At 42.6% G+C, this 11,386-nt stretch overlaps 1 protein-coding gene across 1 annotated transcript; it reads right to left on the reverse strand.

Moving 5' to 3' along the window:
• Positions 1-1,511: 1,511 nt before the first annotated feature.
• Positions 1,512-11,372, reverse strand: SLC35G1 (solute carrier family 35 member G1). The gene is made up of 3 exons (XM_014966139.1): positions 11,291-11,372; positions 7,140-7,320; positions 1,512-6,614 (listed from the first exon to the last, which is right to left on the reverse strand). Exons 1-3 carry the CDS (start codon positions 11,370-11,372, stop codon positions 5,855-5,857), a joined length of 1,023 nt encoding a protein of 340 aa, XP_014821625.1. The 3' UTR covers positions 1,512-5,854.
• Between the last annotated feature and the right edge of the window lie 14 nt (positions 11,373-11,386).

The raw sequence follows: 11,386 nt of genomic DNA on the forward strand, positions 1-11,386 counted from the left end.
TATTCCAAATAATTTAATAGCAAGAATGTGCTTCTCATCTCCTTTTTTTGCTTTGGTTTTTTTTTTTTTTTTTTAAGGAATGCTTAGGCCACAGGCTGGACGTACAGACGTACAGCCAAGGTCCCCCCTTGGCTTTCCCAGGAGCATTTTGGGGCAGCAGAGCTCCAGGGAGCACTGCTAACGCTCTTCTCACCCACTTTCCTCAGAGAAGGGGATGCAGCTTAGAACCTCTGGACAGGGTTTAAGCCATCATTACTGCTGAGCAGCAGTCTGTACAGTCATTTAACTGCTCCAATAGCATGGGCAATCCTGTTTAGATTGAGGTATTTACATCATCTACATCGCACTGACTTCAAACTTTTACTGCCTAGAACTGTGGATTTGGGTTTTTAACAGTATTGTTTAATCTTACACATTAAGGAATAAAGACAGACACAGAGCCCCATCTACTGACCGAACAGTCACAGCACAGAGGGAAAAGTACAGAACCTGATAGTGGCTGACCAGAAAACAGGAAGTCATAACGGGAATGCTTTTTCCTTTTAAATCCTTTGATTCCTTTTTTTTTTTTTGAGCAGGCAGATATAATTCTAGAATTTTGTTTCAAGAGCCTCAGTATTTAGTAACAGCCCTCATCTCTGTGTGCCATGTCACTGGTTTAATGTTGTCTATCCAAAATGCTCTTTTTTCCCCTTCCCTTAAACTTCTATCTTATACATTTATAGTTGTTCCAAAGAACCTACAGAACCGCCAAGAGAAAGTTGCAGTGTTTCTCCACGAAATTTTTTCATCATTACCCTTCTCCCACCTATGCCTGGCACCCACAGCTCCCTCAGAAGCACTTTGCCTTTCCTTCTCTTTACAGCCAGATCTGTAAAGCAGATGGTGTCAGAACATCCCACAAGGATTTAATTTTTGAGCATATAAGGTGAAGAAGAGGGTACTAAAAAAATTACTACAATCTTTGCTTAGTATTTAGCAATGGTGGTGGTTTCGCATATGAGATATTTTTTTTTTTCCTTCTGCTTTCCCCTTTTTGGTGAAAAGTTGATTCAATGAACAAAACACTAGATAAAGGGAAGCACTGGGATGAACCAGAGGATCACCTTGTGACAAAAGGGGCAAGACTTGAATTCAAATCACGACTTGGAGAAATAAAACAAAAAAACCAAACAGAACCCCACAAACCCAAACTGCTGCTTGGACGCTGCAGAATGTGATCTCACTGACCTGGCAGTGCGACGGTGTCTGCAGCCACAGAACTGCTGTCTGGGGGTTGGTGGAGCTTCTTTCCAGCTCTGGCTCGTTACAAGGCTTAAAGAACGACACAGCACACTAACAGAGGCAGAATTCGAGGCATATGTTCATATTTAACAGGGACTGTCTGATTAACAGTTCTTTCATAAAGCTTTTACAATCACCACATTCAAACATGTTCTACTAAGGAATGAAAAGCCAGAGGTTCATTCTTCAGGTTCATTTTATTAGCAATGATGAATATAAATCTCTTATGAAAATATTCTTAACATTTCAATATATAAGAATCATCTATAAAAATATACTACTACATAACAAAGCCAGCAACTTCTACAAAACATATAATTCAACATATCTTTAACAATATATAGGACATAGTAAAAATCTTCTCATTAATGCTGAGGGTATTTTTAACCCCTTTTTGTCAAACACTAACTCACAGAACATAGGAACCAACTCATTCTGATAGACAGAAGGGTTATCACCATAGAGGTCCGTGGACGTTCCACCCTGAAGTTCCCTGTGTCCGCAGGAACATAAAGCCACAACTTTTCTTTGGATGGATGGGCCGTTACCAGCACAGAACGGCCTGACCCCAGGCGGGGACACAGACCCTGCTCTGCCGCCCTCCTGGGACTGGTGCCACCCTGGTTGCTGTGGGCAGAGAGCTGGGAAACAGACTCCTCTGCTTCACTACTGCTGCTCAGCCAGGGAATCACTGCCACCAGAAATCAGCTTTCTCCCAACAGACTGCTCTCCAACAAAAGCTCAAGGAGGAGAAAACGCTGCGGAGGGCAAAGTGTTTATGCTAAACAACGACCAAAAGCGATCTTGTCATTACCAGCTACTGGATGAGCAGTCTTATAACAGTTTTTGGCATTGGGAAAGAGCCCAGTTTCAGGTTTCAGAAGAAAAATGAGACGTTGAACTAGTTATTTCACTTAGTTATGCTGAGGTTAGTTCATGCCTGGTGTTAGACAAATGCAGGAAATCCATTTTAATCACATAGACTGTCCTCGTCTACACACGAGCTTGTCAAATTCTGAGTGTAGATGCATTTAGAGAGCTTTTAGAGCACACTTTGACAACCAACTAAACCCAAAAGAAACGGGTGGCTGCACAGTGACAGTAGGTAGCTTTGTCAGCCACAGGCTTTAGGGAGGAGCTGGGTACATAAGGCTTTGAGGCAATAAAGTCCCACTGAAGACCACAGATATTACAGAGTTTGCATAGTACAGAACACCAGAAACACACCTGTGGTGCCTCAGCAACAACGAGGTCTTTCTGCCCTGTGTTTATGTGCAAAACAACCAATAATTAATTATTACTCCTTCTGTTCAGGACCCACTGAAATCAGTACATTGAATTAGTACGTTGAAATTCAGGAGAAACTTAACTTTATAGCACAGCAATCGCAATGCAACAACATCCCATCATATTACAGAGGGAGGGATTTTTATTAGAAAAGTACATTTATCTTAAAAATACTGTAAGGACCACAACAGGACACTACAGGTGATGAACATTAATAATATATTCTGTCTCAAAGCTCAGAAAAATAACATTTGACCCTGAGAAGCTTGCTGTATTAAAACTTTAAAAGCTAAAAAAGATTTTGAAAGTAAAAATCTGTCCAAGGACAGAAGAGAAAAAAAAAAGGAAAAATTGGAATCCAAAAGAATCAAGGCTCAGCCAGTTTCATTTCAGATTGTCAAACTGTTAAACTCTGGAAGATTAAAAAGAAGTTTGACCATTTTAACAGGAATGGTAGAAATATTTTCAATTTAAAAAAACCCCAACATTTTAGGGTATCCATACTTTTGTATAATTTCGTTCTCTTCAAAGCTTCCAACTAAAATTTTGGGGTTTAAACTACATCTGAGAGGAAGAAAAATGTAAAAACTGAGGTTGTTGAAAAAACTTAAAGCTTAAACGTCTTCCATTCCCAAATACATCTAGAAATGCTCTTTATATAAGCTGGCTGCTTGTGCCTCTAGAGAAGCCCTACTCAAGTCCTTCGTTCTCACAGCAGTTAAATGATTCTCTAAAAGATGGATCAAAATCACAACAGTGTTCCAAGAAATACAATGTTCTCCTACATAGTATCTTGCTTAGATTATTACTTTAGCAACTTAAGAAAGGTTTAGGAACAGCAAAAGGAAATAATGAGATGGAGCCATAGGGAAACCCTATAGGTTTGGACAAGGAAAGAAAACAATCATCTGTGGGTTTTGGCGCCACGGGTGTGGAAATACATCAAAAGGGTTTCTGCAAGAACTCGAGAGAAAAGTTACCAATCACTGTATCAGGTTATTGATTTCTGGTCAGCTTATTTTCTACACTTGCTTATGTATTACAGGCAAGAAAAGAGTCCTTTCCTCAGGAGTCTGTTCTCTGCTCAGTGTCAACAAGACTGGTTGAAATCACATGACCTAAAAATTTTTCCAATGTAAGCTTTCACATTATTTGTACTCTGTACTGACAAAGCAGCATTCATACGCTATAATTTCAACTGCTATCTTATTTTTTCCCCCTTCCAAATGTTTTCACACTGTCCTCAGGTCCAGGCCACTCTGCTTTGCCCCCTCCAACACCTCACCAAGAAGCTCTGTAGCTGGAGGAGCCTCGGGGCCAGCTCAGCACGGAACCGCAGGAGCCACAGGAGGCAGCGGGACTGGCCGACAACCCCAGTTTGCATCAACCCAAACTGCTCTGAACCCCACCCTATAGCGTCAATTCAAACACACGCATATTAAACGTGAAGTGAAGCAGTAAAAAATGCAGCCTGTTTTCCCTCCCTCCCCTGAAAACTCTTGCTCAATGGCAGTGGCAGTTGAACAGCAGAACGAACAATCCCAGTTCACAATTCCGAGTACTAAGCAAAACGGGTGCTAAACTGGGATTTCATTATTCTATCAAGCTTTGAAGAACGTGAAAGCAGTTTCATGCTACTCCTGGCCCTGTCAGCAGTAGCTAAACTCCAGCCTGAAGGAGCAGCAGAAAAGGGACAGGACCAGTTCCTGCTTGGAGCTCTCACCCCAGGGAACCTGCTCGTGACCACATGGACAGATGGAGGGTGCTGGTTTAGGGACAGATCCTGCATGGAGGTGGCTCCTCACACCCACGGACACCCAGCATACAATACCCACCCCAGTCCTGCAGGACTCACCTCCTGGACCTGCCCAGCTGCAGAGCTCACTGGCAGAAAAAAAAAGATGTGAAGTGGCATCTGTACACCAAAATAAGAAAACATCCGCCACCTCTAGTAATTTTGGAAAAAACCCCACATGTATCAAGCCTGCAGAACACAGTATTCCGCTTTAGAAAAACACCAAAGTAAACAGCTGAAAACAGCCTTTGGACTAAATAAAGATCCAAGTTAAAATTGTCTTTAATGGCTACCAAGACAAGCCCCAGAAGCACGAGACACCACTCGGGAAAATCCCCCTCCCTGACACTAAACAGATATTCCTCCTCAAACATGAAGGACACTAGGATCAACAACACAAACCTTTTTTGCTTAGTGTTTGTTGCTATCATCACCTGCATCTGCTGTGAAACCAACTACTCTGCGCTCCGGGAAGTTCTCAGGAAACTGGCAAATGCTTTATTGTAAATCCTCCTAACTTCATGAGGGCCAAGATGACTTAAACTTGGTCTCATAAAGAGCTTTTGCACAAAAGAATCTAAACAAAAGAGTCATAAGCAGCATTTAAAATAACCTATATTGAATACCTAAAAAATATAATCTTTTGCATAGAATAAAGAAAGTGCAGCTACAGCATAACATTCCATACCACAAGAAACAGCTGATTTATGAGTGGTATTGAACTATTGTCTCTCATCACTGAGATTGCAGCAACTAAAGACATGTTTATTGGGAAAAACACATCAAGAAAAAGGGATGAGGACATTTCATTATGTCTGTAAAGCAAGTGCAAACATTTAAAATTCCTCTTAAAAGAAAGCAAAGCTGATAAATAATTTTCACATGTTAATTTTCTCTTGATATTACTTGGGAAGATGAAATAGCCTTTGTTCTTTTAGAATTCCAATTAAAAATAATTCCCCATTTGGCATCTGTTTTGTGCACACACACACAAAAAAATTAGAAAGCTTGTACATGTGCAAGCTTATTCCGTCCTATAAAAGTTGGATGTTTATAGGATTATAACTCTTCATTCCCTTCTAACTTCTGTACTGCAATCCCTCTGGTAATCAAGCACAGAACAGCATTAAATAAGCCTGGAAGACTGATTTCCACAGCTCAGAAGAATAGAGAAAGGGTCTGAAAGAATCAGGAATTTTAGGAAAACAAAAGCCAAAGAACTATTGTCCACCTTTGATAGAAAGCAAGCAACTTTTAAATATCTTTCTACCTCTCATACTTGCATGCCCAGATGTGAAAAAGAAAACCAAATACCTCATCAACTGTTAAAACATTTTTGATTTTGTTTTCTAAAAAAAATCAACTTATTTTATTGGATACAACTTGGTACTACAATTTGGTTAATGAGATATTTCAAATAAATAAAAATAAATATTGTATATATATTTCAAGAGTGCTCATTTCTGTAAAGAATTAGTGTCTGCATTGTTAGATTTCATTTTGCTTTGCTTTTTTCAAGCTTTGTCGCCACTTACGAATGGCAGTTCCAGAACTACTGGCCACTACACAAAGGGCACCACCCACAGTCCACCAAGTCGGGAGATGATTGAGAAAAAGAATTTGTAAAATAAAAGCAAAGACCACATCCATTGTTTTCATTATGGCCACAGGTCCAGCCTTCTCTATCTGCAATGCTTTGGTGAGAAATATCTGACCCCCTAACCCCAACAAGCCTATCAATATTAGGAAAACCCTGTCTTTACCACAATATGGCAAGCGCCATTCATTCATAACAAACAATGCTATAACACACCCAATTAAACCAATGACTGCGTAATACCAAATTGACAAGAAGTAATGCACAGATTTCCCCACCTTCCTTAGAATAACAATAGTGGAAGCTGCAGATACTGTGCTTGTAATTGCTGCTATAGTTCCTTTGAGGTGATTGGTGTAATTGCCTTCGATCCCCGTAACACTCGACCCAAAGAGAAAGGGTGGCCTGGCAATGAGAACCACTCCCACGATTGCGAAGAGGGTGAACAGGAGATCCCAAAGACTGTATTTCTCTTTGAGAAAGATCCACGCCAGCAAGGATGTGAAAACGGGGCTGCTAAAAGTTATAACAGTGGCATCGGCCAGTGGCATGACTTGGAAAGCGTAGTAGAGCAGAATCATTGCGCTAGAGCCAAGAAATCCTCGGAAGAAAAGAAAAATTCTTTTACCTTTTGGTCCCAAAAACCCTGTTCTGAAAAACAGAAATGTCACATTAATGTCACTGGCCTGCTTATGCCCTGACCAATATCCCACCATATTTAACTGTACACACCTTTCTAGATCAGGGATTTATCTCAAATGTCAAAATGACATTTTAACCGATCAAAGACCAATTTATTCCCATCCCCAACCACATTCAGAGTCCAGAACCCATTCTAGCTATTAATATCTTGCTTGCAAAATAACCCAAGAGTATTTACAAATTAGGGGTTTCTTTGGGTTTGTTTGTTTTGTTTGATTGTTTGGTTTTTTAAGATCACCACTTCATGGAAGATCAAGACATTTGACACAATCCCTGTAGAAATCTCTAAAATTCAGGGCGTCAAAGATTTTCAGTTTTATGAATTATATTAAGAAACTATCAAGTAATCCAAAACAATGCTGTTACACAACTGAAGTCTGAATTAAAATAATACTGCAATCCAATTTAAGTGAGTGATATTTCTACATCTATTTTTAAGAAGTAACTTTGAATTTAAACATTTGCTACACTTACTTGTAGTATATTAAACCAGGAAGAACGAATGCCATTTGGAAAACACATCGAAATGCACTCACTTCCACCGAATGTACATCTTCTATTTTTTTAAGAAATAAAGAGGCCACTGAGAAAAGGAAGGCAGACAGTACGGTATAAAACAGGCCGAGTCCTGGACATGCAGCTTTCTTCTTTGTTCCTGCAACAGACAAACTCGAGTTAATCACCATCTATTAGATTTCCCAGGCCAGGTGGCTCCACATCCCGCAGCTGCTGCTGTGGCAGAGGGTGGGGGAAGCAGCAGAAACAATCACAAATATCACCTGTATTTACCAGATCTACCTTGAAAATACCTTTCACTGACCACCACAGCCCTCCCTTCTCCCCCCCTCCAGCTTTAAATAGGTGAGAAGAGATTAACATTTTGGATAGAAACCCATCCCTCCACTTCTCCCAGTTCCATGGGAGATATTGGGCTCTTCATGGAAGCATCAGACTAGTTTGGGGGATTCACTACATGGTCAGATTCTGAAACATCCAAACTTAACACCTGGGAATCATCTGATTATAAGGTTAATTAAGGTTCCTAAGCAACTGTTTAATCTCCTTTCTCACAAACACACACAGGTAGAAACTGTGTCTGGAACATCACTTCTGTTATACCTCACGTTTATTTTGCAGCTAAATCACCCTAAATCTGGCCTAGGCCTAGAGAAGTTTTATACAACATTTTAATCTTGCTGTAAGAATCCAAATATCTTCTTCAAATAAACATTTTTAAGCATAAGAAATTTAAGTGACTAATTTTAAAACATCATAGGCCTGCTTAAAGTCCTGATATCTATTACAGTTCCACAAAGACCTTAGCTTATGCTAATTTATCAAACATTCCGTTCCTGAAGCAGTGTCCCAAGTCTAATGGTTTATATTCAAGCTCCCCCATTGCCTCAGGCTCTCATCAGAGACATACTCTTCCTCGTTCCAATCTTCTCCACCCTCGACTATTAAAAAAAAGGCAGAGAGGCTGAAGTGCTGCTGACCTCACCTCCAAAACCCAGCATTTTTCTGTTCTTGCTTTGCTGTGCAAGAGCAACACCTTCCACTGAGCCCAGAGGTGAATACCATGAAAACAGAACCATGAAAATGGGAGTGGGAAGTCACCTCAATATCTCTTTTCCTTCTGTCTGCATAAGCCGCTGGGAGTTACCTTTCCTCCTACAACACCCTCTGAAGATAAGAGGGAGAGCTCCCTGTCCCCGAGGCAGTGTTTTGATAAGAGGGCACCTCATCTCACAGTGGAGGGAGGCCCTGAGCCTCACGGATCCTCTAAGACACAATCAGCAGGGCACTGCTGCCAGCTGCTTGGCAACTGAATATGGCTCTGAGGGGTTGTTTTGGGTGTGTGGTTCAGATGGTTTTTTTTAAATTAACAAAACTTGTCCCAAACCATCTTGAGCCTCCTCAAGACGACCACGTGAGGCTGAGAAACTGCATCACAGAATCATAGAATTGTCTAGGTTGGAAGGGACCTTTAAGATCATGAAGTCCAACCATCAGCCTAACTCTGATAAAAACCATCATCCTTCTACCCCAGAGGCGAGCCCCTGGGCTGATAGAGCATGTCCAGCCTTGGCTCTGGGTTTACCAGCTCTGGGGACCAGGCTTCACAACTACCCCCACAAGGGCTGCTTCTGAAGAAACCCATCCCCACCACCACTGAAAACAATTGGCCATTTCCACAAGACATATTTCCATTTAGCAACAGCCACTTACGTAAAAGAGACTATAGAAACTACCAGAAACTACCAGCAGCCAACACCGGACCGGGACATCTACCAACTATGAAACAGAGTGGATTTTAAAAACCTTCATGAATTTCATAACGTCCTAATCCACACAGTCACACAACAGAACTATAAAAATCAACACTGCCTCTAACATTAAAGCAAGAGGCATCCGACTGGCCTATAGCTGACACAGGAAATCCAAACCCAGGCTGGCCACGGGCAAACAGAGCACAAACACAACTACTAACTTTTATTTCAGGCATGATAGCTCGTCTGATTGCTACTGCACAAAGCCAAGCTAAATAATGGAGGTGTTGAAATGGAAAACCAATCAAATCAAAGCAAAGTAAGCTGAAAGGACCTTACACCCAGAACTAAGCTTTGGATTTGAAGGAACAAAGACAACCCAGAAGGAACTAATTTTTGTAAGCTCACCACTATACCCAGCCTATCACAAACAGGGGCTTGAAATACTAGAATTTAAACCACCAACATCTCATATTGCCAAAGCATGTACTCAGTGCAATGAGAAAGTGTTTTATTTCCTTTTAAAAACAAAACGGTACAAGTTCTTCCACCAAAAACAAGAATTGCAGTTCTGAAGAATACCTATTTCAAAATATATTCAAAGGAGAAGTGAGGTTAAGATAACATTCCCACCTCACAAAATATTAAGCCTCCAAACACTAGCCCAATGCCATCAAAACACTCCAGCACTCCTGCTTTTTAAAAAAAGTGCAGCAGTCTGAAAATAAAAGTTGCAAAAAAAAAAAAAAAGAAGTCTGAACATAAAAGTTTCAAGTAGCACCCGAGTCCTCTTTTCTGGCTACAGATCTGAGATTTGGTTTATTTATTTCCTGCCATTTCCACATGTAAGGCTTTCAAACAAACTTCTTTCAAACAACTTTCAAACTCCTGTTTAAAGTCCTGGTCAAAGCCATCCCATTACACACCATTTTCTCTCTAAAGTCTTTCTGTTTGCGTTTTAATGCCATGCTTTCTTGCAGTTTTTATAGTTGCAAAATGCATATAAAGTGAAGAAAACGGCACTTCTCACAGACACGCATCTCAAGAACAGCAGCAGGAGAATGCTGGCTATGGGGAAGGTGGTCCAAAGATGATTCCCCCAGGCCTTCAGGAAGGCCAGAAGCGGGTGGCCCGTTCTCCAGACCACAAGAAGCAGAAAACATCTCACTCACAGGCTACAGGGCAGTGCCAGGAGCACCACAGCCTGCACAGGCACTACTCATGGTCATGCAGACAAGATCTAGGCATGATTCATAGAGTTCAGCCACTGACTCAACATTTTGCTAGACAGACTATTAAAAAAAAAAAGCAGCATTTATTCACCAAAAAATACAAGTTTCTCAGGATTTCAAGTATTTTTTTTCCCCAAGCTTTGCCTCAGAAGTGATACTAATGTGAAATTCACTGGTGAAGTATGCTATCTCTTTTGGCCTCTTCACAGCTAACAAAGGTTACAATTTTATCAATTTTCTGCTGGAAAGTCAATTATAGTCCACATTTAACAAGAAGTATATTTCAGTGAATTTGTTTAAAAGTTACACGGGCAGAAGTACTTTAGATAACTTAAAAAAATTATTCTAAGATGGCATTTATGTTTTGAAAGGGAGCCACGTGAAACTTACAAAAGCGTATTTCGCAGTAAGTTTGTGACTTTCACAATCCAAGATGACCAAGAAGCGAAGCATAGAGTAAGATAAAAATAAAAGAGTAAGCTGACAGTAAAGCAAGTGAAGAATTGTCAAGGAAGCCACAGCTACAAGCCTCAGGACTTGTTGAGCAGCCCCCCTGCCCCTTCTCAGCGTACCTGCAGGGCCAGAAGCTCACACCGCGGGAAGGCGCCCCGATTTACCCAAACCTGTCAAGTTTTACTTTAAAACTCTGCCAACAGGAAGCACTGTTCTTCCCGGGCGATAACGGCTACCGGAGCTCTGGCAGCCCCGCGTAGAGCCGACGGAGCAGCAGCCCGACCCGGGGACGGGGGCCCGCCAGCAGGGAGGAAGGGGGAGCACCGGGCCCCGGCCTGCAAGCCCAAGGGCCAGCACCACGGCAGGCGGAGGGGAAAGGCGAGGGCGAGGCCGAGCGCGGCGAAAGGGGCCCCGGTGTCGCCCCGGCGGGCGGCAGGTACGAAGCCGCCGGGACCGGCTGGGAGGCGGCGGGGCTGCAGCCGCCGCCCGCGGGCAGCCGGTGCCGGGCACCCTCTGCGGCCGCCCGAGCCCGCTCCGCGCCCTCCGGTGAGCCCCGGGGGCCGCTTCCTCTTCCTCCGCCCCGCCGGCAATGTCACCCCCGGAGCAGGTAGTCCAGCCAGGAGGGCGCGGGCCCCCCCTTCGCCCCGCTCGCCACACTCCCCCTCCTCACCGGGTGCCTTGCAGCAGCGCGGCCAGGACGAGCCCGAGCAGCAGCCGCAAACGCGGCGCTCTTCGGCGCCCGCCGCCTCCATGGCGGGCACCGGGC

The sequence above is a fragment of the Calidris pugnax genome, unplaced genomic scaffold, assembly GCF_001431845.1.
Source record: "Calidris pugnax isolate Ruff unplaced genomic scaffold, ASM143184v1 scaffold64, whole genome shotgun sequence".
In the NCBI taxonomy this organism is placed as follows: Eukaryota; Metazoa; Chordata; class Aves; order Charadriiformes; family Scolopacidae; genus Calidris; species Calidris pugnax.